This window comes from Mesocricetus auratus, unplaced genomic scaffold (genome assembly GCF_017639785.1).
Source record: "Mesocricetus auratus isolate SY011 unplaced genomic scaffold, BCM_Maur_2.0 Super-Scaffold_100028, whole genome shotgun sequence".
Classification (NCBI taxonomy): domain Eukaryota; kingdom Metazoa; phylum Chordata; class Mammalia; order Rodentia; family Cricetidae; genus Mesocricetus; species Mesocricetus auratus.
Window position 1 is genome coordinate 8244225 of NW_024429209.1, and position 26894 is coordinate 8271118.

Here is a 26894-nt window from a genome sequence, read left to right on the forward strand (position 1 = left end):
AAATATATTTCTAAGAAATTTTTCCATTGCACTTAATTTTCCAATGTTAGTATAAGGTTATACTTAGTATCTTTTAAAATCATTTTACTTGTGTGTGTGCGTGTGTGTGTGTGAAATTAACTCTATACAAATGGATAAAGCAAATAAGCATCTCATTAATTTAATTCTAGTGAACTTCAGTCTATGACCTTGCTTTTATTTATAGACTTTATTCCTTAACCACACATCTTACAAATACTTTTGAACTCTTTTAAAAGATCAGTGTGGGGAAAATCATGGCTTTACAATGTTAATTTCCATTCTAGGGGCATATTCCATATCAGTGTTTACACAGTTATTCTTAAGACTGGATACTATCATTTGCTTTATAAAAACAACAAAAAGGACTTTTATCTCTAATTCCTGGGGACCCTTGCTTTGCAGTATCATATCCTTTCCTCCTTAATAAAAATGGAGTCCTTTTCATCTGTTCAGAAACCTGTCTTCATGAAACCTGTAAAAGGTATTATTAGAGGTGGGAGAGTACAGGTGGTTTGGCTTTGTGGGTCATTCTGCCAGTGATTGAGTCCCAGTTTTGAGTTTCTCTAACTCAAAGAGAAAGGGAAGAACAAAACACACTCCTACATTATTTGGCCAGACAAGGATTTATACTTGTCTTATGAGGATATGGTACTCAGAGCATTTAGAGAAATAACCAGGTAGGAGGAAGATTCTCCACAGAGATGTTCTGGATGTTTAGGGAGAAACAGCCTGAAGCATGCAGAGAATTATGTTTCCTCTAACTGGAGTGTCTCCTTCCAATGACAACTTCCCCTTAAAGTCCCTTCCATGTTGCTATGGTCAGTCTCAATGTTCAGCTTGGTAAGATGTACAAGCAAGAGAAAGTAAATAAGAGTACAGGTATCCATTGTTTTTGCTGCAGAAGCAATGAAACCAGTGGTTTCAAGTCCCCGGTGCCTTGATTTCTCTGCTATGCTCCTGAAGCTGTAAAGTCAAGATAAACTCTTCCTCCTTAAGTTGTTGTCAGAGTGGCTTATCACAGCACAGGAAACATAAACAAGTTGCTTTCCTTATAGTGCCCTGGACATCAGCTTAGAGTAAGATGTTCTTCCTGTGCACTGTGCCCTGGCATCTGGAGTTGCATTCTTGGTAGCCCACCCCTGCCTTTAGCCTTAGTGTCCAGAGGTTGACTTTCTATGCAGCTCTCCATTAACTCCTTCCAGTAGAGCTGTGTTATATTCTCTTATGGTACTCATGGTAAGTTTAAAGATATCTGTCTCTATTCTTTGGGAAGGCATCTTAAGAAAGGTGATCAGATCACCATTTTAAATCAAAATGCATATTTTCATCACTTGGTCCTATAAGGTACTGCTGGGAAATGGCTGAGACCATGGGTTTGTGTTTCGTTTGTATTCATTTGCTGTCTAACCAGGGGCAAGTTACTTGACACCTTTAGGCCACACTTTCCTTGCTTTAAGGAGGGTATGAAATCAGCATCTTCTTCATAGTTTTTCACGAGAATTTAATATTTCAACACCATAATGTGCTTAGCAAGGTATCTGTCATAAAGTAAGTGCCCTGTGTGGTTGTCCTTCCCCAGGATCCCACTGCATTCCCCCAAGAGCTGCTCTAAAATTCACACTTTGAATTCTGCAGACCCAATTATGACTGTGCTTATTTTCAATGTGTCTTTACCTCAATGTCTTTTCTGGAATGATAACATATTGCTAGCCACAGAAGGCATATCTTCTCATGGCTTACCAAAGATGCTAAAAGCTCTAACAATGGTCTTTATGATTTCTTTGGTAAATAGCTGTAAATTTTATTTTGACTCTTAGGGCTCAGAATTAATTGATTTGATAACATATTTATATGTGCATATTATCTATTTTGAACTGTTATAAGTTCAAAGTGTTATAACAGTAAACAAAACAAAGAGAAAAACCCTGTCTCTGTGGAGTGCATTCTATTTGGGAAAATATACATAATAAAAGATAAAATATAAATGTAATTTTTCAGATGATAATTTCTAAAGGGATACATGAAGCAGGGAAGAGAGACAAAGTATCATATAAGAGGCTTCTGCATTTAAATGAAACTTCCTGTGAAGAGCTCTTAAATTCTAAACAGGAATGAAGACCTGATAGGGGTCAAAGAGATAGCGCTGTTTACTTGGTAGAAGGCCATTCTAGTCAGAGGAGGAGACAAGTGCAAAGGCCCTGAGGAAGGGGCATGCTTAGCAAAATTGAAGTCAATGAAATGAAATGAGACAGAAGAAGGAGATGAAGTCCAAACAAACAGAACTGGGACTCTTAGAGACTTTGGGACATTACATGCCATGGAAGTGTTTATCTCAATAGCATGATAAAGATCAGAAGGGTTTAGAGCAGAAGGATGAAGTGTTTTTCTTCATTGTTTAAAAAATTTTTTCTGGCTGTATTGTAGAGAAGAGCATGCAGAGCCCAGGGTTGAAGCTGCAAATCTAAATAATAGCCTACATAATCCACACAGTAGCTGAAACTGTGAAACCAGCAGTAGAGGTTGTAAACCAAGCAACAGGATAGGTTGTTCAATGTCTGGGTGCTATTGTATTGAAGGCAGAGCTCAGGGATTATGCTGATGAGTCAGATGTAGAGAGTGAGCTAAACTGTTGCTTGGTACAGAGCCAGGATCACCAATTTCAGACAACATATAGTGAAGGGGTTCCCTAGAGCTGTGCATCCCAGGATCTCATTCTGACAAAAGTGATGAGTCACTAATAAAACATACTGATACTAATTAAGCTAGAGAAGACAGTGGGGAGAAGGAGGTTGATATTGGTGGAGCAATGACCATCTCTTCCTATTTAGGATATTTCATTCCAAAGGACCAGAAAAATCCAAATGAGGAGGTTGAGCTGGGAGGTGAATAAATCACTCTGGGGGGCTGAAGAGAGGTCAGGCCCGGAAACATCAATTAGAAAAATTATTAGCATGTATGTGGATTTTAAAGCCAAGGGATCAGGAATAATTAGGTAAATAAATGGACCCACAGTCAGCAATCTGTGGCCCTTGACACAAATCCAACCAGCTGCTTGCTTTTGTAAATAAAAATTTATTGGAAAATCGTCAGGCCCAATCATGTATATATTGTTTCTGGATACTTTCCTGCTGCAACAGCAGAATGAAATAACTGCCAAAAAGATCTATGTGGTCTATAAAGCCTGTTTCCTAGATCTAGCCAGCCTTTGGTTCAGAAATAACTAGTAAGAGTTGCAAAAGTACAAGTCAGTATAGATGAGGTGTTTAAAAGAAATACACCAGAGAAAGGGAGTTCCTGATGGGAGAGGGATGTCTGAAAATGTGTGATAACCTGGAAACTAAATGGAAAAGGGAGTTTTAAGGAGGATGTGACAGCCAACCATTCCCAGTAGTGATGGCTGGCTAAATAAGACATGACTCTTGGAATAATGATAGTTGGATTCATTAAGATCACAGGAGCGACTAGACAATATGTTGTGATATTTTGTCCCAGGTATCTATACCATAGTGATTAGGTTTTATATGTAAATTTTATAGTTAGTCTCAGATCTCTTATTTGTCAGTGATGGAGAAGGATTTTATATACAGAAATATAATCCATAATAAAATGTTATTTCCAGAATAAAAAAAGATCAGAGGAGTGATGATTAATCACAATTGACAGCTTGATAAGTTCAAGAACCACCTAGAAAGCAGGCCTCTGGATATGCCCATAGATGATCATCTTGACTAGGTTTATTGTCATAGGAAGATTTGCCTACTATTGGTGGCATCATTCCTTGGCCAAGATTCTGGACTATATAAAAAATGAGAAAATGAGTAGAGCAGATTCATTCACTATGCTCTCATCTTGATTGTGGATGAAATGTAGCCAGGTGCCTCAAGCTCCTGCTGCTGTGACTTCTCTGCCCTGTTGGATTGTTATTTACAAATGTGAGCCAAAATAAACCACTTGTTTCTTAAGTTGCTTGTATCATGGTGTCTTATCACAATAACAGAAAAAGTAAGTTAACAGGTGATTGCAGAAGATCACTCGAAAAATGATCTAGATTTGAGCTGCTTTGGTTCAGTGTGTTCATGAAACTCTGAAGAGGAAAGTGGTCATATGGTAAACAGTGGATAGAACAGTAGCTGGAAGAGAAGGGAAGACTGGGCTGTCTTGCTTTTGTCTTTTTAAAGATGATGAAAGTAAAGCTTCTGTGTAAAGTGTAATAATCAGTTATGCAGGAGGATTTTGCTGTAGGGTAGACAGTAGACTAGCATTAGAGTAATGACCTTCCTTAGGCAAAGGGAAGTAGGATTTGGCACATTAAGTAGAGAAATTGTTTTTCACTTAGAAAACAAATGTTTTTCTTATCCCTAGAAACTAGAGGAAAGTTTGACCATGTGGGCATTACATGGGTCAAGAAATATCTAATGTCTTCAGTCTCCTTAGTATTGTACACAAGGTTATCAAGTAAGTGTGACAGCAGTATGGAGGTGACAGAGGTTTGAAGATGGGGATACTTGTTATGTAGACAGTAGAAAGAATGAATTAACCAGGTACAGAATGCTGTTTCTGGACAGTTTTCAGGACACACTCCAGTGGTGTGCCTGACTTCAGCTGGAGCAACTGGAAGAGTGCTATATGGTCAGTTACACAAAGAGGCCTTGGATAGGTGAAGATTCCATGGAACAGTGTTTCATCTATATGGAAATGAGGACCAGGCTAGGATTTGAGAAAGGATGGAAGACAGAGACTAGAATGATTGGCCAGTACCCTGGGAGGGGAAGGAGGTAAGGAAGAGAGGAGAAAGGTCTATTTCAGTGGAGTTAAAGTTTCGTATCTACAGAACTTGAAGGAGTGAAAGAGGAAAGGTCATGGTCAAGTTGAGACGTTTGTAATCTGGATTAACTAAAAATTGGAAGTTGTTTCAAAGTCATCCCTTGTCACAGTAAGCAGAAATTATACATAAACCCTTGGACTGGCTTTTTTCCAGTCAAGAGTTATATTCTCTGTCTGATGCTGGCTCTGCACCACTTACCACAGCTGATGGCTTTATGGGCAGACATCTGTGCAGTATATATTTGTAACATATATTTTCTTTATTCTTAAGAGTTTTGTACATGTGTACAATGAAATAAGATCACCCCCCACTTTCCCATCCAGCTCCTTCCAAATTCCCTAACGCACACCCCTCACAACTTCACGTGTGCTGCCACTGCTGCTGCCTCCTTCTCTCATTCCTCTTCCTCCTCTTCCCATCCTTCTTGTCACCATATGGGTGTAGAGCCATTGGAAAGCTAGAAGCTGCCACACCTTCACAGAATTGTCATCCTTCCGGCATCAGCTATCAACTGCTAATAGCACTTTAGTAAGAGGTGTGGCCTGGAGAGCACAACATCCCTCATGAATGTCAGAATGTCAGCTGGCTTGGTCTTGTACAGATAACCACAGCTGCTGTGAATTCATGAGTGTCGCAGCCATATCATGGCCAGAAGACAGCATGTCAAATTTGTCCTTCCCATCCTTTGGTTCTCATGTCCTTTCTGACTCTTCCTTGACATTCCCTGAGCCTTGTTGAGGATGGAGGATATAAATGGGGTAGTAATGGTGATGAAGGTGTCCTGTTTAGGGATAAGCACTCAGTTTTTTTTTCTCTCCTTGACCAAATATGCATCACTGCACTGACTGTTGCCTTCTTAATACCACATATTTTAGAAGCCTACAGATACTCTTGGTCCCATCTTACATGTGCACATGTGGATCATATACTTAGGATATGTATAACTTAAATAAAGTGTCCTAACAAGATGAGAATGAGAGCTGAATGCAGCTCATAGCCTTCTCCTTCTGAGCCTGTTGTCATTTATCCCATCACCTTGTGGGTTTGCACTTTGGAGGCAGAAAGGTGATTGCATTTGCCAGGTGTCACAACCATGGTCAAGATGTCTCAGCCCCAAGCCAGGGCTCTTCTCTCCCATCCCATTACTGCTTCTGTAGGTCAGGATGTCCTTTTCAATGATGTAGGTGACTTTCATTTGATGAAACTGGGTCTCTCTCTCTCCTTTTTCTCTCTAAAAAGACTCTGTTGTGTGGTGAGATTTGTTTGTAATATTTTCTAATCCTGTGCCTCAATTCTGTTTTTAAAAAATCCTGTATAATTCTTTAATGAACCCACATTTTCCTTGTCCACAATTTCATTTCTTCTTCTGTCACAGCATGGAACTTTCCATCCTTTTGACAGAGTTCTACAACAAAGGTTAATTACTTTATAATTTCATTCTCTTAAAAATAGCATACTAAAATTGTTAATTTTAACTGTGCTTCTTGTCAGTAGGTTCATGTAAATTCACTGTAATTAAACCAGATGTTTTCTTATGATTTAAAGTCAGGTGGTAATTTAAGGGGGATTTTTAGGAGAACAAATTGTTGTCAAAGGAAGTTTCTCTATCCCTTGTCTGCTTCCCCTCATTTTTTGTCCCCTTTCCATCTTGTCTGCCCCGTGTTCTCTTCTCCTCTCCTTTTTTCCTTTATCTTCTCCATTTGCATTGCATGTATGTAAAATGGTTTCACCATTGAGAACTGGGTGACGTTAATGGAAATCATAAATTTTGTACATTGGAAAGCTCAGAGCCATGGTTTGGTTTTCACCCCTCCATTTCAGAGATCTCACTGGCTGCTTGGTTGATTGGCTGTTCCTCATAAAGAGGACCGGAACTAATTTTAAAAAATCAAACTAGTAAGTGAAGACTTCAGCAAGCACTAGTGTGTGTGTAAGGGAGTCTTACAGAGAAAAGTTGGAGAAACATTACAATCTACTCATGTTTTACAGTTTCATTGGGGGAAATTAATTCTTCTAGATGAATCTTTATAGCTGAAGACATCAACTACAACCTTTAGTTGAGGAAAATAGTGGTTTGCTACTAAATATGTTACCATAAGTTCTCTAGGAAGAAAAGAATTACTTCTTTTCTAATGTCCATGATATGAACTCTCCAACCATGATTGATTTCAAGCAGCAAATGTGTTAAGGAACGTGGGGGCAAGAAGAGCTACCAACAGTCAGACTTAGCAAGTCAGGGCAAGCAAGCTTTGATTGCACCTAGAGGACACACACAAGCTCCCAACTTAAAAGAGGATGTCTATTCATGAACAGCATGATATCATGAAAGGGACATGAACTTCAATGTCAGATACTCATTCATTAACTCATCCATTCAGCCATTGGCTTATGAGGACACATTATAGACCAGTGTTCTTCTTCTTACTGGGAAACATCCATCAGGGGTATCCATCCACCAAAACAAAAATGAAGTCTCTGTTTTCACCAAGATTCCATTCCTTTAGAGAAACAGATAAGAAGTTAAAGAACAAAGGTGAACTATGACAAAGAGACAGAGAAAGTCACAAAGAGTGTTAGAGGGACTTCAGCCAGCTCTAGGCTTTCATAACACATGGTCAGGGGAGGCCACACAGATAAGACTTGGAAATGTATGAATCCCTCACCTGCACAACAGTGGCAACAGCACCTGCATCATGGTGTCTGGCAGTAGACTACAAGAACAAGAGCATGAGCACAAAGCCTAACTCAGTGTGGACATATGGAAAACATAGTAGCATTTCTCGCTATCACTCAATACTGTGTGGGCATCTTTACAATCATTACATAGCAATAGACTGAAGTGAAATAAGGCTGTAAGGACCTCCTAAGGTACATAGTTTTTATCCTTACTATCTGACTCTGCACTGCATTGCATCCATCTTGCTATTTCCTGTTACACTTTCCTTCTTAGCAGGCCTTACACGCCCCTCTGGCAAGTGTAGATGTACCTAACCCTGGCAATGTGCATCCTCCTTCCAGCTTACTGGAACCTGAGAAACCAGGTGAGAAGGTTCAAAAGAACTGCACACAAAATTAAGGCATGGAGCCTTGGCACTTTTCCTTACATGAAAGCATTTGAGTTTAAGCCTGTTTTGCCACAATGGGATAATATACCTATTAGATGTGTGTGGTTAAACATATCAAATATCAATTATGTTAATATATTTTATGTTGTTACTTATTATAATCAATTACATTTTATGTATTGTTAAAATTACATTCCCTTATTATACAACAGAGAAAATACTGCTTGTTCTTTCATATTTGGTGTGAAGATTAAATCAGTACACATTGCCTGTGAAAGTGAAAAATGATAGGCCTTCTCTGAAGGAGAATTTAATTGATTGTGCACTTACCCTTTGACTTCCGCAATCCTACCGTGAAGAATTTACCTGAAAGTACATCTCGACAAACACCTAACAACATACACAATAAAGCTATTTGCTGCAGTATGACTACACTGTGCCTCTTAAAAACAAGCAACCAATCAACCAGAAAATATGTTACCTGAAATGTAGGGGCACAAGATGACCTAGATGAAAAAAAGTAGGTCATAGAAAATGACTGAAATATCTATACCTGGATACTCTGGCACATCTATCCACACAGCCATAAGCACCATGGAAGTATTAAAGGAAGGAATAATTTTGATATGGAATGTTTTCTAGGATATAGAAAGTGAACATAAACACAAGTGAAGTATGTATTATTCCACAGTTTAAATATTAAATAGAAGGCAAAGGGACCTTGAGTAAAATAGTTGCCTTGGGCTCAATGGGATTGGGGAGGGTCAAGTGACGGAAAAAAGGATGAGAGAAGAAGAAGAAAGAAGATAAAGAGAATGTAGAAGGAGGAGGAGAAAGAGGAAAATCATTCTTTGTTTTTGTGTTAAATAAACCATATAAAATGGAAATGAAAGAATAATTAAAAAGTTAAATGTAGCTTTTGTCCTTCATAGATGAAGTTTTATTTTTGTGGATGATGGAGACACAATTGGTCCAAAAGCAGAAAACAACTGATCATGCGGTACCCAACCACAGTTGACATATCTACCATATAACCCCTATGCCTAAGGTTCAGGGAACACAGGACAGAAGGGGCAGAGAGATTGTAAGACCCAGAGAGCCAGGACACCTTATGTAAAATAGTGTCTTCTATATGTCAGAGGAACCTGCAGCCATGAAATCTCAGTATAGTGACAATACCAACTGGCATGCCAACATGGATGAGAAATCTCACATGGCTCTACCCCTAGGAGCTAGTCAACCAATGGCTGCTGAGAGAATCAGTCTCCCCCAGGGGTGAACCTCTGAGTAGATTACCCAATATCAAATAGTCAGTCCTAAACACACACACACACACACACACACACACACACACACACACACACACCACTAAATAGAAAATAAATAACAAAATGTAGTGTTTTATATTTAACATATCTGTCTTTCAGGTGTGAACTGAAGAATATAAAAGGATAAAGATTTTGGCAGTTGTTTCTCAAAATAAATCTTTAGCAACATACACCTTTAAGTTTTTAAGGAAGCAATTGACTTGCGTGTTGGAAGCAGTAGCATTTAATTTTCAAAACATAGAAGAAGGAAAACCTTAAAATTAAAAGAACTTTAATTGGCTATCAAATTGATACTAACATCATATAGATAGAAACTTGGAATGTTTGAACACAGTATTTGACTGTACATTCTAAGCAGGGCAGAGCTTAGTGCAGAGAAGTTAAAATGCTCCCTTAGGAGGTTTACTGATTGCTGGTGGGTTGGTAGAATTTGGGATGGTGCAAATGCATAGACAGGTGGATGTAGAGAATTGGGTTCTTCACTGTAGGAATACACGTGTGAACTGTGAAGAGGTATTGGGAGGTGTTGCGTTTCAATCAGTATGGGCCTATGATTTAAAACAGGTGAGTTATATTCCCCAGCTCTTCTTTGTGAAGCAGCTAGTGGCATTGCTGCTCCATTCAACAAACCTAAGACCCATCTTAGAGCCCAGAGACTCCTGCCTGCAGAAGCAAGCAGAAATCTTTAGCTGAGGCCGGGCGTTGGTGGCACACGCCTTTAGTCCCAGCACTCGGGAGGCAGAGGCAGGTGGATCTCTGTGAGTTCGAGGCCAGCCTGGTCTACAAAGTGAGTTCCAGGACAGCCTCCAAGACAATACAGAGAAACCCTGTCTCGAAAAAACCAAAAAAAAAAAAAAAAAGAAATCTTTAGCTGAGTGAAGTGTGTTGGGAGCAGGAACATTACAGACCATCTGGAACATTGTATCATGCCAGAAAAGAGAATGACTAAAAAGGACATATCTTAAGGACCCAAGGGCCAGATCAAAGGGATTCTTTCTAGCCATGGTCAAGACAACTTGATCACTCAAAAATAAAGATGGTGATGGAACTTAGTCTGCTGAGTTAGACCTGCTTTGTGAATTTGTAAGAATCATAGACACATGTAAGATGAGAGAAATCTCTTCTATGAAGAAACATGCAAATAAGTAAGTGTAGACAAGATGGCAGATTTTAAAGTTATCAATGTAACCAACTGATTTAGATAAGGATTTTGAATAAGTGCTAAAATCATTGAGTAAAGATTTGGGGTGACCACAGGACACTTACACCATCTCAAAATGTCACAAAAGAGGAACATTTAAAGAGGAAAACATATTTATATGTGTTTATATCTCATGCATACATTTGTATGTCTTATGTATATTTATAATGTCATGTTTTCCATAATAATCAACAACATGTACCATCACCATATGTGACCCTTGGAAAGATACAATGAGAAATGCTCACTACTACCTTTTAATGTTTTAATGGAAATTATCTTGCATCCTGGTTTCATCATGCAGAGTTAAGTTTAACATTAGAAGAAATAGGAAATGAACTGTACCTTGGGCTATTTTGATTGCATTATTTACTTGTTTTGTATATATAAGTATATAAAGATAGATCACATGTATATGTGTGGGGGTGTGTACATTTGTGTACTTGTGCATGTGCATGCACTATGGCATGGATGTAAAGGTCAGAGGACAACTATCCAGGGTAAGTTCTCTGCTTCTACTTTGTGGATCTCGGGTTGTGAAGCTTGATGGAAATGCCTTTATTCACTAAGCCAGCGGCTCTCAACCTCTTGATGTTATGACCCTTCCTTATACTGTGGTGACCCCCCAACCATAAAATTATTTTGTTGCTGTAATTTTGCTACTTTTATGAATTGTGATATAAATACAAATATACATAATATCTGATATGTGGCCCCCAAGTGGGTTGTGGTCCACAGGTCGAGAACCACTGTACTAAGCCTTCTTGATGGCCCATGTTGAATCATTTTAAGGTAATGCTAACTTTCTTAGATGCTGTATGATATTGTGGATATATGTGAAAATATCTTAACTTTTAAGCTGTACTTTTTATACATTCAAATAATATATTTTGATCATATGCATTCCTGGTTCTCCCCCTAGCTTCTCTCAGATCTAACTCCACCCTTCCTTATCCCTCCCCAACTTCATGTTATGTGGTTTACACTTGCAAAGACTTTCTATGTTAGATGTTCACACACTTAGGTGTAGTTTGGCTAACGTTGAGTGATGACCATGAAGATCTGAAATAATTGTAGGACAAGGCACAGTAAAAGTCCACTCAATTTTTTCTAACAGCTGTTTTCCTGATAAAGTTCAGTGTCTCTGGGACCAGAAGTTTCTCTCTAGCAATTATTCTGTGTACCTTCAAAGGCACTGGGGTGCTAAAATGATTGATCCTGAATCCCCCTGACAAAAAAATAATTCCATGTTTTGAGGGCAGGAGAGCAACACCAAGTCAGTGAGTCCCATCTGGGAGACTGATCTCTGGCTCCTGGAGGGGAGCTTCAGGCAGGCATCCCTGCCAAGCTTCAACCTCAGTGTACTTTACTTTCAATGAGTTTCTAAGAAAAGGAGCCAATGCTTTCTCCCTCTGAGAAGAGAATCTGGCTTTGACAAACAGGGATTGTCCACAGCAGTCTTGACACATGCGTTAGTCCTAGCTACTCTAGAGGCTAAGACTGGAGGATGGCTTCAGCCAAGAGTTTAAGAGTAGCCTGAGCAACATATTGGGACAATGCATTAATAGACAAAAACAAATACAAACTGCCAAAGAGTCTCCACACCCCCCGAGACCTCCCAGCAGTTTCTGAGCTATGGCCTCAGAAGAGCTACAGACCAAGGAAGGGTGTCTTATATGCTGGTGTCTTTAATATGATAATGTCCACACATCTCCTGAAGCACAAATTGATGTTTTATTAATGATGTTTACTAAAAATTTAATTTCAAAGCACTGCTGTTCCCACATTGTTTTGATAAAGGCTTTGTGGTTTATTTATTTTTCTATGGATGGTAAAAATGAGAAAGATAGAGGACAAGGCACAGCTTAAAGCTAGGCCTGGGGACTTGCTGATGCAGGTGGAGGTCATTCTCATAGTGCAGTTCAAAGGTCCGAGGGAATGCCTGAGAAGGGTTTCTCTCTGAGTTGTTCCTTGGCTGTATCATGATACTGTGTCAACAAAGACTCCTGAGTTCCAGCACTAGGGGATAGCCTGGGAATAGTAACCATTGACCACTTTCTGCCCACCACCCTGTTTCTCCAATCAGGACCCAAGTACACTGAGAACATTTTACTTTCTACAATCAGTGCAATGGTTGGTGAGAGTGTGGATATGTGTCCCACTGCATCTGGTTGGCTGTGTTCTCTGTACCAGAGGCTTTCTGGTCAGGAGTTTTTTCTGTGACTTACTGCTTATTGAAAGCTTATTGCTACCATCCCCTTTAGTATTCACAATAAACTACAAGGTAGCATTAATATCAAGTCTGTTTTATAAGTGAGAAAACCAACATACAAAGAGCATAGTGGCCTGGAGAGTCTACCTTCTCAAAGAGTGCTATTCTCCCTGGTGGATATGGCAGCAGGTAGGGCTGTTCATGTTTAAAAAATGGATCTAGATCTAGGGCAAGCTGCAGCTCCTTCCCCTGGCTTGCAACTTCTGTGACACATGACCCATCCTGGAGAGCTGTCCTTGAACCTGCCCAGAAGCTGAAACATAGCTTCTTCCACTTCCCTTGTCTAATTGTCATCCCTACCTAAACTTTCCTTTGTCATGAAATATAGGTTGAGTCAGATTCTGGAGAATTTAATAGGGCCAGAAATTAACCAAGCCAAGAAAAAAAACAAAATAAGCACACAGAGAAGTATTTCTTAGGTATGTTTCAGAAATCACAAATTCTGTCCCATATAAGACAGCTACTATGTGGAGTATTGTACTGGAATTCTGGGATGAAACAACCAAGAAATGTGAGGCAAAGGAAACTGATAGAGAAAGTAAAATTTAAGTAAAGTCTTGGAACAGCAATAGAGGAATCTTTCCTGAGACATGAAAGGAGATGTCATTCTAAACAGAAGGAATAGCATTGGCAAGGACAGAAAGGAAGGTAGTTATGCATTCCATAAAACTAGCTCCACATTCCAGTGTCCTCAAGGTAGGAGGCACATCCAATGAAGCAGTGCAAGAAGCAGACTGTAGAGCCTTGTAGGGTGAGATGGGGGTATAGTGAGGTGGGGAGGAGGCAGAGTGGGGTGGAGGAGGGGGAACAAGGTGGGATGGGGTGGATTGGATGGGATGGAGTGGGTAGAGGTGTGGTGGGGGGAGGTGAAATGAGGTGGGTGGGAGGTGTGGAGGGATTGAGGCTGGTGGGGGTAGGTAGGATGGGGTGAGGGGAGGTGTGGTAGGAGGAGAAATGCCTAGGTTGATTTTCTAGTCTCTTGGGCTCCCAGATGTAGCTCAACAAAAGGAAGAACATGAAAAGATAAGTCAGACTAGAAGAGAACATTAGTTCATCTTGGAATACATGGTATTTGAGATACTTGTGGGACATCCAGATGGATAATCAACTTTGAACTCATTCAATGTGCACACTAAGCCTTAAGCTCTTCTATGTTTTTTCTTCTTTTAATTCGTGCAGAATCAGGTTGTTTGGTTTTCAATCTCAACATGTTTAAACAATAAGGTAAATACCCTTTCCAGGAGGCATCTGAAGAGTTAAGTCTTGGGTAGACAGAGTGACAGAACATGAGGGGAGAATGGGGGAGGTATGGGTCACCATGAACATATATTTATGTCACTGCTCATGGAAACATAACCACTCTGGAATTATACTATGCATAGTCTGCAAGGCCCTTCTGTGGAGATCGTGAGAATAGTGGGAAGATTAAAGACAGAGGGCAGGGTGAAAGACTTGGATCAATCAGTAAACTGCTTCGGGGACCTGTTTCAGATTCCCGGCAGCCAAATAAAAACTGTGTGAGGCAAAGCATGCCTGTATTCCCAGTGCTATGAATGCTGAGGTAGGAGGATCTTTGAGGCTTGATGACTAGCCAGTTTATCCAAATTATTGAGGCCAAAATCCCAAAGAGAGACCATATCTCAAAAAGTCAGGTGGAAAAGAAAATGGAGAAGACACTTGCAACACTCAACTCTAGCCTTTATATGAATTCATGCACATGTACACACACACACACACACACACACACACACACACACACACCTCACCACCTACTGCCATGACCCTTGAGCATATTTCACCTTCTCCATCCCATAAACTGGTCTCCCTCACTCACCGTCCTCCTCGGTCTGTACCACCAACTCCTCACTCTCCATCCGGCCCTCAGGGTTGGACAGCAGTAGCCGCAGTCTGATGGTCATGAAGGGCCGTAGACCCCGCAGAGTATAGTGGGAAGAGGTCTGGATCACCTCCTCAGCCTCATACTGCTGCTGGTTGAACACGTACTGGTACTGCACTGTGAGGTTGTAGCTGTGGCAGCGGGTCACTGCGTAGCCAAAGGGCTCCCACTGCAGGGTCAGCTGCCTGGCACGAATGTCCACAATCTCCACATTCTGAGGGCCATGCACAGGATCTGGAAAATACACATAAGACACAAGAGTTTTGAGGAGAGTACAGGAAGTGGGTAGATGTTACTCTTCCATTATATTTCAATCTTCCTACAAGTCTCCCATGACTTTTGCTACCTGCAGCATAATTTACATGAAATTTTTCTTTAAATCAATTTCTTTTTTTAATATAAGAGCATATATCTAAGACAAAACAAAAATAAATAGGGTGAAATTGTTGCTATTTTTGTTTTTTGGTTGGGTTTTTCAAGACGGGTTTCTCTGTGTACTTTTGTAGACCAGGCTGGCCTCAGCTATTTCTTTCCCAGTGAAATGTACCAGCCATAAAAATACAAAAGTAGGACTTCATCAGAGATTCCAGGTGCTCCCAAGTGCATACACTTCTGAGATGTGCTGATTTAGAAGACTATTGGAGTTCTAGACTGTCTTCTGTGTTTAACTCAGCTACAATCTCTCTCCATAAAGCTGAGGTTTCCTCCTTTTCCTCCATTCGGATGCACAATTTGGAACTTTGGTTACATCACAGACAGACTGACATTCATCCTTCAATCCATCTGCATGACCACAATGCAGCATGAACTTGACCTTTTAATTCTCCTTCCCAACCTCACCTATAATAGGACATAGTTGCTAAGCATTTGCCCCAATACTTCACTCTTCTTCCTGGCCCCTCCACTTCCTCAATGAACATCATTCTACCCAGTCCACAGTACCCCAACATTGTTCCTCACTCTCCTCATTCACTAATCTTTGTCCTAGACCCCCATATGTAACAAGGACCACATCTTACTCCATAATCTGTGCATTGATATTTATACCTTGCATGAAGTAAAGAGATGATTTTTGTACAAAAACTCAATAAAACAAACAAGAATAGTGAAGGTATGGTTTTGATCAGCACTTAACTCCATACTACTTATAGGACATTATCAAGTTGTGTCATGTGCTTGAGTTTACTGTTTACTTCATTTTTAAATTGGTGATAATAGAAGTTAACCCCATTGCAGGAGAGGGTGGATCCAGATGAAATATCCTAAGCCATTACAGTTTCACCTGGAATTAATAAGCACACGATACGTAATAGCTGGGAGTTTATTTGTTTTATAATATAAGAAGAGTAATGAGTAATAATCTCCTTTCATATGCTACACACAACCTGAATGTCTTGTCAATGGCAGTGCTCAGTGTCATCATTATGCAGCACAATAGACTAGGATATGGTCACCTCTCAGTCCTCAAGTTCCCAGAGTTTTAATAGTACAGCTGCCTCTGTATTAGGGCACAAAAAGAAAAGCTATGGGTGGGCATCTGGGTGCCCATTGAGGTTCCTAATTCACCTCATGGGATAAGTGTAGCTAATAACAGAGCTTTGCCTAGGCACACCCTTCACAAGTGTGTCAGAGAAGAGGATGGTCCATTCCATAGATGTGCATATTGCTTAAATCAGTAGCTCTGGCCTCTCCTCAACTGAGGAAGTCACACTCATTCTTCAGCCTGGTTATCCATGCTGCAGGGTCCTTTGTGCAAAAGAGAGGCAGAATCCCAAAGCAAATGAGTGACTTTGTGAAAGTGACATCGGACAAGTTGCCCAGGCCCCATTATGCTGAACCTATGTGGAATGAAAGATAAAATGTGTGGGACTCACACACACAGTTAGGGGCTGTGACCAGGCATGGCTAATGTTTCTTGGCTGTGTGTCTCTGGGTGGCCCAGGTTGCAGTGACTACAGTTTTGCAGGCATAGTGATGAGGGAACGCCCTGCCTGGGAAATGTTAGCATCCCCTCCAGTTTCTGTCCAGCAGGATTTTTTCTGTCTGTAAAGATTGCAGAACTCTGCTGGAAAATACCCCTAAGTGGTACCTTTCTAACAGTCCTCCTCTGGGAAACAACACTTAACCCCAGGAAGACAGTCACCTCATGGGGCCATCTACTCCATCATTAGGAAGTGAGAGCACAGATATTTAATACTCAGTTAAGGCTAAGGATACAGTTTCATTAAGCATCTTAAATACTACAACATTCCATGTCGAACACAATTTTTGAGATGCCCAATATGGCCTAAAAGTACAAATAAAATACCACCAATGAACAGCATTGAAGTGCTTGTTCTATTTCCTGAATCATGACTATAGGAGGGCGGGACTGCCAACTCATTTGACAAGGCCTGGAGGGGTTCTGGAATTTGGATAAAGAAACGAGTCTAGCAAGCAGCAAAATGTGTATAACCCCATGTCTAGTATGCAAGGGAGGTAAAAAGTGGACCAGAATACCACAGCCATGGAAGGAATACATGCTGGACTCGACCAGCCTCACAACAACTGGTGAAGAGGCATCAGAAGACCTGCTCTAGAGAAAACCAAAGTTCTGAGAGATGAAATTATTTTCCTCGGGCCACATAGTGAGAGGCAGTATTGAGATTTATAGTCTGAGAGTGCTCTACACCTTTGATTTTTCTCTACTGTGACACCAGCTGGAGATAGGTCAGAATAGGAGCATAAACATGAGGCAGGCCACAGCTGTTGGGAATTTGGGAGAGACCTAGAAGAATGCTAGGGATAAACAAAAATTCTAACACAAAAATTGCTTTGCCCTTAAGAGTCTTGGATCTGCCACTAGAAGGGAGTGCTGGGACTTAATGCTAAGCTCTACACTGGCCTATCTTCAACTCCCGCTCACTATACTCTGCAACCCAGCTGTGCAGAGATTTGTACAAAAACTGTCATGCTTTTCTTAGAGGTAGCTTTATTCCAAGGCCTTCCCTCTTTTCACAGGGTATAAGGGGCGGGGGTGGGGGCAGGTGCTGGAAGGCTGTCACTCAGCAAAGAACTTCACTCCAGTGTATGAATATTGGGCCAGAAGCATAGACCCTGGTTCTCTCAAGCACACATGATTGAGTTGGAGCATGGCTGGAAGCCAGACTCTGGCACTCAGTAGCTAAGTGACCTTGGCCAAGGGCACTTCATCTCTGTACCTCCATCTCCTCATCTATAAAGTGGAAATTACTGCACTAATCTCAGAGGGCTTTTAATGAGCATAAAATGAACTGTAAAGAGAGAAAATTGCCTTTCCCTAACAGTGGGGATTCCTCTTACACAGAACTGCCTTTTTTGGAGAAATGCCCTAAGAAGCCTTTAAAAGTTTTTGTCCTTATTCTTGAGAATTTCACACATGTATACAACAAAATACCATATCTATTCCCATTTCCCCCTCCAACTTGCCCCATGTTTCCCCAATACAACATAAATAACCCCTTCCAAACTTTGTAATTGTTTCTAATCCACTAAGTTGAGCCATTGCTAGTCATATGTACAGAAGTGTTTTAAGAATAAGAGCTGCACTCCCAGGGCCTTGCTTGCAGCTCTACTAAAGCCTCCACAGGAAGACAAACACCAGGGTCTTGGGGGAGTGGTTAAATCAGGAGAGGTAGGGGAGTAATGAAATAGTAGTCTGTTGGGGGGCAGTCCACAAATATGACCCCTCCCTATGTGACTCCTCAACCTCCAACATGGTCTTCAGTTGTCACAAAAATATTTACTATGACTGGACTCCAGACAGGGCAAAGACATGCATGCACACTTTAGTCAAATAGGACTCTTCACAGGATCACCAGGAAAATGGGACTCTGAACATGCCCATATGCTACAGAGACCTTGGGTGATGATTTTAGGGGTTCCCTCAGCCTAGGGATATTAAGAGGCTCAGGGAAATCTCAGTTCAAGTGCAGGAAGTTGGGGCTCTAGTGGCCCTCTAGGTAAGACACATGCAGCTGGAAGTGTCTTGTGACTGTGGTAATTGACATTCTAGAAAGCAGAGGTGGTGACTATGAGGCAGGAGCTCTGAGGTAGGTAGTGCTTTAGAGTCATCCTTTAGCAAACAACTCTATGGTATATGTCACTAGGCTCCGTGAATGGAATGTAGCCGGATCTCCACACACCACTTTCCATCATACTTAGCACTTGTCACACTGCCCAGGAATTGCTTGTTTATAATTTGTCTCCCAGATTGCCAGTAACTATTTTCTGTTTGTCTAGCATTTCTAGGATCTGTCAAGCGGACTTCCTATGAGATGACCAGATGGTGGTTTGTTCTAGGAAACTAAGTTCTGATCACTTGTTTCCATCCCTCCTCCCCTGTTCACGCCAGCCCATCAGCAGGGTCTCCCAGGCACGCATTTCTTTTATGCTTTGTTTTCAACCAAGAAGATGACCTGAAATCCTACATAAGAGAAACTAGTTTTCTGAGTGTGGGATGGGAACACACATGCTTTGAGTGTGGTGACCCCCACTTCCCAAGAAGCCTCACCTGCCAAACTGAGATTGTGCTCCAGTAATTTCCTTCCTTGGGTAATGTCCTGGGTTTACATTTGGGTTGGTGCAAACAAGTTGAAAATTGCTAAGAAAGTCTTGTGTGTGCATTAGAGATTGGTTTGTTGAATTTATATCCCCCGTGTAAATACACCCAAGCCTACAGCCTCTGGTCTCTTTCCCAGATAGAGTCCTGTTCATGTGACCTTCTACAGTAACAGCCTACAGGCCAAGACAGCACACAAGTCACAGAGATGCTGGCTTATCTGAGCTGCTGAAAGTTATTCTCTCATGGAAAATAAAAGTGGCTCTCATCCTAACACCTTTGCACTTCAGTCTTGTTCTGAGCCCCACATTGGATTTTTTCAGACTGACTTTTTCCTAGGACAAGGGCTCAGGAGCCAGTGCATTATGCCCACCTGTCCCTGATCTCCCTTCCGACCATGATTCATGTCACTGAAACCCAGAATTTCTTGTCCCCATAGCTCCAAACTCGTTACAGGGCTATGAGACCTACTTTCCTTGGTTGTCGCTTCTTGTGAGCACTGTTGAGGCAAAGAATGGCTGAGAAGAGGAGCAGAGAGAACTTGAATTTGAGGTCCTTTAGGAGGGAAACAGAGTTGTGTCAAAGGACAATGGAAACAGGTCACAGGCCTGCACTTGTCCTTATATTCTGGGCTTATTTAGGATTTTGCATGTGCTAGGTACAGAGGTGTGTGTGTGTGTGTGTGTGTGTGTGTGTGTGTGTGTGTACATTTTAAGACACTTATTTGGAGCAGGACTGAATTCCCAGTGTCTCAGTCTGTTACGCTGAGACCCTAGAGAAAGACAACACAAAAACATCTTAGGTTTAGATTGGGTAGCCTTGACTATCTCCAGTTGTCAAATAGTTATAGCCTCAACTCATTGAGGAAGTCTAAAATGAGAGACTGTCAAGATCAAACTGAAGTTACCATGACTATAAGTGACTGTCTTGATGGATGTGGGAGGGCATAGGCCGCAGTGGACAGCATTATGCCTAGACAGGTGAATCTGAGCTGCTTAAGAAATCTAGTTGATCACAAGAGTGAAAAGGTCAGCAGGCAGAGACCCTCCATATATTCTGTCTCCAAGTTCCTGCCTTGAATTCATGACACGACTTCTCTCAATGTTGGATTGTGACCTGAAACTGTCAACTAAGCAAACTTTTTCCTCTACAAGTTGCTTTTAGTCAGAGTTTTATCACAACAAGAGAAAATAAACTAGGTTAGTAGGAGAGGTAAGGAAGCTGTCAAATAGAATGTTGAAAGGCGTCCAACGAGACTGCTCCTGAGCAACTCCTAGAACTTAACCATGATTGAGTAATGACCTATAATACACAGAATGTCTTGTTTTAAAAACTGATATTCTCATGGAAAAACCAAAATGACCAGCCCATAATGTACTTGGAATTGGCTCCAGGGGATCCTATTTTTTGTGTACCCCTTACACTTTAAGAAACTATTGCCCTCAGAAAACATCTTAGCTTCTCATACTTCTACTGGAACCTTCTACCCCAAATCCCTCTGCTTCTATTTCTACTATTAATATAGCAAACCCTATACTCCTAAAGAGAAATATGGCATGCAAAGTCCTTTGACATCCCCTGCTGTTCTCTGTGTTTGGGATGCTGCCTACAGAGACAAATCCCTAGTCGACATATTCAAAGTCCAGCTCTAACACCACCATTTGCTGGTAACATTTTCCAAGAACTTCCTTGGTCATTGTGATTTCCTTGAATTCCTTTTAACACACCTAGAGTCTTATGTCAACCTCTCATTGAATTGTAGGAGGCTTAGTCACATGATAACTTGAATACAGAGCTAATATATAGGTTAGACAGATAAGACAAATTAAATAGATAGACATGTAAATCTAAAAGCCAATGATGCCTGACCCAAAGAGAATAACAAAGCTCCTAATACAAGAAAAGAACAATAAGCAACAGGGTGTTCCAAAGGTCTCTTTGTGTTCCAATTTTAAGGTTAATCATGTGGTTAAGTCAGACTTGCCTCCTGGTTTTGTTCTGCATGGACTCAGCTTAAGTCAAAGGAAATAACTGCCGACTCTCCTAATGATCTTAATCGAAGCAGAACATCTTATTAAAGAAATGAGCAGAAAACAGATTTCTAGTTCATGAATTTACCATGTATTCATCTTTGGATGTGGAGTAGGCTAGGACACACACACTGTTCAAAGTTGAACAAAAAATTGAGATAATTTGGGGCATGGGGCTGAAAACGTGGAGGTGGATAGCGTGAATGTAAAATTAATTTTTTATCCATTTGGAGATACAATTTGAGTTCCTTTCAAATTAAATTGCAATGGAGTCCTAGGCAGTTGGAAACATTATTGCCAACATAATTTGACACTGCAAAAGCAGTAATACATTGACAGATAGTTCGATGTGACCATTAATTTGCAATTTCTGCATGGAAATGATACACGAAGGTAAAAGGAGCAAAGCTAAAATCTGTCTTCTTTCTAGAATCATCTACTCTTTTACTAACTATTATTATTGTTGACGTTTTGTGGCTGGGGTTTTGTTGACCATAACAACACAGACATGTTTCTGATGACAGCTGCTTTGATAATTCTAACCATCACATGCTGTAGATGTCAGTTGAGGAGGTGGGCTGTTTACTACTCTCTTGTGGCAATGTCCTGGAGAAGGTAATTCATTGGATTTCATCATATTCCTCAATTAAATAGTATATGTTGACAGTGGAGGCAATTCCCTTCTCCCATCCGGGTCTGTGCCTCATTCACCGATTTGGACGATGACTGTCTCCAAAGGCAATGAGTGAATCAAGAAGTCTATGGATCAACTGTGTGTTTGACACAGTTGCATCTTCCAAGTTCAGAAGGGAAGGCAAGATGGCCTGATAATAAGTCAAACAGAACTGGTGAACATTACCATGAGCCAGCTTTTGACCTTGTATGTACTATAGGTGACTTCTGGACTTATGTTTTAACCAACTGTAATTTATCATTATCAACCTCCCAAGGATGCCTCTTCAGATATTGCTATATGTAGGTTTTAACTTCTATGAAAATATCTTAGATCTCTGAGATGGACTGGACATTGGGGATAAAGGTGAATGAGACAAATAATTTCTCATCTTAATAGAATTTATACTAGTAGGGTACATCCATGATATCTGTAAAGGAGAGAGTGACAAAACCAACTGTATCTTCAGCAGGGGAAGTACTAGTCTCCTGGGAACACATAGCAGCAATGCATAGTTTCACTTTGGGGACTCCCTTGAGCCAATATGAACATGAGTCTTACACAACCCAGACATTCCTTTTCTTAGAAACTGAAGTGACCAAAGAAATTTGAGGTGAGTTTAGGTTAATGATTCCTCCATAACTGTACTATTAGGTTATAATGAGGGCAAGTCTTGAGCCCAATTCTACCTCACAGATGAACATTTATTATATGAACATGTATTAGCCAGCAAGCACAAAATAGGTCATTGTGTTCCATATGGCTCAGGGAAGGCCCAGAAGTCTGCCCTTTAATGCAATTTGTGTACTATTTTGCATGAAAGGATCATTTAGGCAGATAGTATCATAAGTGAGAAAACGTTTTCCTTTTGAGTAAAAGACAAGACATCAAACATTTTAGACCCTGAAGGTCTACTATGTCTAGTCATACCTATTTTTGTAATGGCAGTTAGCCAGATAACCCATGTAAATGGGTATGCCCAGGCTTCCATAATACCTTGTCTAGATCAGGTATCCACGATTGTGGGTTTCATTTGACTACTCACACACAAGGGTCAAAACAAGTGGCCTTTAAATTCACTCAGTCACAGAACTGTTCAGGGGTGATGGCACAGGCCTCAGCTTAAGTTTGAAAAGCAAAGATCTTGGTTTTCACTCTGTAAGTCTAAAGACTGTTTTAAAAGGTACTTGGGGACTGAGAGTACAACTCAGAGTTAAAATGATTTCCTAGAATGCATAAGGTTCTCACTTTTGTCTCCAGTACTCCAACAAAATAAAAATACTGACTAGCCTAAATATTTTGAATAACTTTAATAATGTATAATAATTATTATGCTAGTCAATAGGCTCCTGAATGCAACCAATTTCTGATATTGATTACGCCAATTGGCAAAATGGTTGTTATTTACAAAGATATGTATTAGAAGCCTCTATGGTATTGGGAGTTTTCTTTAAGGCTTAGATTTCTTGACTCAAACGCTTGTGTACTCCTAAATGGAATGTTCTTGGTCTTGACTCATAGATAGGCTCCTGGTTCTGGATTAAGCATCACTTACCTATAATATACTCATCACATAGTAGTGGACAAGGGCCTACATATTTGAGAATAAATAAGGAACAGTATAGCATGGAGTCTGTTATAAAGGAAGAGTACTGTTCTGAAGGAAGGGACTTTGGGCACAGGATAGAGAGACATTAACAGGTAAATGGGAAAGTATGTTGGTGGGGCAATAAAAAGTTAAAGCCCAAGTAGAGGGGACAGTGTGTTTAATATCCAAGGAAGAATAATAAATAGACAAATGGTCATTGAGATGCTGAAGAGTATAAGGACAGGGCAGTGGAGTTGTCACCCCTATCTCCTACCAGACAGGTGACCCCATGCAGTGGTGTGCTAGCAAGTCTACATGCCTTGCTTGGCCCTTCCTACCATACTTACCATGGAATAATATTACCAGTTATGAGAGTCGTCACTCTGTGCAATGAGAGTATTCTTTTCCCAAAGAAAAATACTAGGAAGATGTTTACTTCAAATAAATATTTTAAGCTCTTACCTTATATCCAGGATTATACTAGATGTAAAACCAGACCAAATAGCCTTTCTGTTCCTATGGAGCATGCATTCTATCAAAGGCAAGAGGATTGACTATCATATCAGACAAATGTAGCAAGATATGTGATAATGAACACTATAGAGAAAACCACACAGGGGCCCTGGGATGCTCAAATGCCGACAGTTTTATTTCTTTGATTTTAAGTCCTATAAACATGTATTTAATCTTTTCTCCCCACTTACTTAAAAGTTTTACTTTTCTCTGAGATTTATTTAGAATATGTATGTAGCAACAGGGTGGCAAATGAGGTGTTGGGGACATAATCATTTTTAAAATGTGGCATGCTCTCTGCCTTCCTTGAGACTAAACCTTGGTAGGGCAGACTCAGATAACCACAGTGGCAATCAAACACATGACCTGACCAAATTACATGCTAAGGGAAATAGTATGTGTCATGTTATAATAATATAGTAACTGTGTTAACCCAGGTCAGAGGCAAACTAGATAAAATGCCAGGCAAAGCACACTAGCTAGGGAGGGTTGCTATGCAGAGGTGATGTGTGGACTACAAGTTGCCAGTCTTCTATCTCCTATACTTGCACTTCTATCTCAGCTTCTACTCAACTCTGGATCTTAGTTTAAAAATCAGCAAGTCTGACCCGAGTCCATGACCTCATGGTGTGACTGAATTGATTGAAATATACTGGTCTCCTTCTACTCCATAAGATGAGGATAGGAAGCCAAGATTCAGATATAGCAGACTCCAGAGGTGATTGATGGACTGGGGTGAGAGCCTCAGAGCTGGAACCTGATGGCTCTGAACCGGCTACTAAAGCATTGTTTCTTGACTCTAGGTATATTTTGTTTTGTTTTTGTTTGTTTTATTGAGACAGAGCCTCAGATATTCCAGGCTGGCCTTGAATTTCTTATGGAGTTGATGATGACTTTGAACTCCTGATTGTATTGCCTCGGTATCCCAAGTGCTGGATTGCAGGTGTGCACTACCATGCCAGACTCCAAACACGCTTTTGATACCTTACTTTCACAGTGCTGCTAGTGAGGTTGTAAAAATCACATCTCTGTTTAATCACAGAGTTCAATGTTATTTTTGCCAATAGGTGGAGACAGAAGGAACAGGGGTTGGTAGGAAGAGGAGGAGCAAGAGGAGGTGGAAGAGGAGCAGGAGGAGGAGGAAGATGCTACCTCCAATTCCTGTGAGCATAAGCCAGTGCAAGTTATTTATCTGGGGGAGCTTTCATCAGAATATTTAATTCTAGGTTGCAGTTTCCCCATAGTTAAAGAGCCAGCTTCATTTTTAAAAATAATCTAATTTTCAACTAGAAAGAGAGATACACACAGAGAGAGAGAGAGACAGAGACAGACAGAGACAGAGAGAAGAGAGACCAGAGCTTCATGATGCACCAGCCAGAAAAATACTCACTATTCCAGTCTTTTAGGATTTCACAATCTTATCCCCATCCCTTTCTTGCTGACTCTAGCAATCACTGCTGCCCACACTTATGTCATTTGTCTAATTGCCTCCTTTCACTGTTTCTGCTTTAAAAGTAGATGATTCCTCATACACAGTTAAACACAGATTCCCAAACTTTCCCAGTTCATGATGCCCTTGGTGTTTTGGTAATATAATTTTGTACTTTCCAAGCCAAAGAAACACCCAGCAACTTCACTAGTCAATTCATATAATCTAATAAGTACCTATACCCTGGCATCTTAAGAATGATTTGAGAAAACAAGACAGACACATTGTCTTAGTCCAGGTTTCTGTTGCTCGGATGGAACAACATGACACAAACCACTTGGGGAGGAAACAGTTTGTTTGGCTCACACTTCCATATCACAGTCCATCACTGAAGGAAGTCAGGACAGTATCTTAAATAGGGGAGGAACATGGTGGTAGGAGCTGATTCAGAGGCCATGGAGGAATGTTGTTACTGGCATGCTCATCACAACTTGTTCAGCCTACTTCTTATAGAACCCAGGACCACCAGCCCAGGGATGACACCACCCACAATGATCTGGGCCCTCCCCAGTAATTACTAATTTTAAAAATACTGTACATGCTTGCTGTCAACCAGATCTTATGGAGGCATTTTCTCAATTGTGGTTCCCTCCTCTCCGATGACTTTAGCTTGTATCAGGTTGACATATAACTATCCAGTACCTCAACAGGATGATAAATTATTTTACTACTCATTAATGAATATGTATTTCTTTGTGAGTAGCCCCACCCCACACAACTTCTCAACTATATGTTCAGTTCAGATATTGCTTGATCTGTTGCAAGCCACAAGTTGATTTGTATGCAGTAATTTTATTTCATCTCAGACATGGCCAAAGCCTGGCTTTGTAAAGATATGGTATCAGGGCAATGCATGCAGACCACATAGTTTAGTGCCAAACTAGAGATTGCCTTAGGTTAGCAGCTTGCATGGTGTCTACTTGATGCTGCTGTATTTTCCATATTTAGAAATAGCTCCTTATGCCTTTGGGGGTTCCTAGGGGTTCTTGGTGTCCTCAGTACACACAGTTGAGAACTCTGATATTTAAGAATACTAGTTAGGAACAGGCAACATGACCACTTCCTAACCTAACTCTATCTTGACTGCTACAGAAATCTACACTCCCTGAAGTAGCTGCATGTTCCATGTTCATTTCCCATACCAGTGTCCCATGTAGACTGAGTAGTCCACACCCACAAATCTGGTACCCTAGGCAATTGACTGTGCTTCCCAGCTCTGTCTCAGATCCCAGGTTTCCCTCACCTCTCCTCCTGCTCTGTTGCTGAGCCCTGGGACAAGGTGGCTAGCCAGACATGTCTCTCAACACATCAGCTGTTCAAGCGTTCAGAGGCTGGGAAACATTCATTGGACACAGGCACAGGTCTGAAGTCTGGAAATAAAAGCTTTAGAATGTTTAAAAATTACTTTTGTGG

At 40.7% G+C, this 26894-nt stretch overlaps 1 protein-coding gene across 14 annotated transcripts in view; it reads right to left on the minus strand.

Moving 5' to 3' along the window:
* Ptprt (protein tyrosine phosphatase receptor type T) overlaps nucleotides 1-26894 on the minus strand; it is a 1105935-nt gene that overhangs the window by 372600 nt on the left and 706441 nt on the right. For all 14 annotated transcript variants that reach the window (XM_040732970.1, XM_040732973.1, XM_040732967.1 and 11 more), the window contains one exon: nucleotides 14547-14843. In XM_040732970.1, the coding sequence (XP_040588904.1) occupies nucleotides 14547-14843 (297 nt within the window). The remainder of the gene's footprint in view (nucleotides 1-14546; nucleotides 14844-26894) is intronic.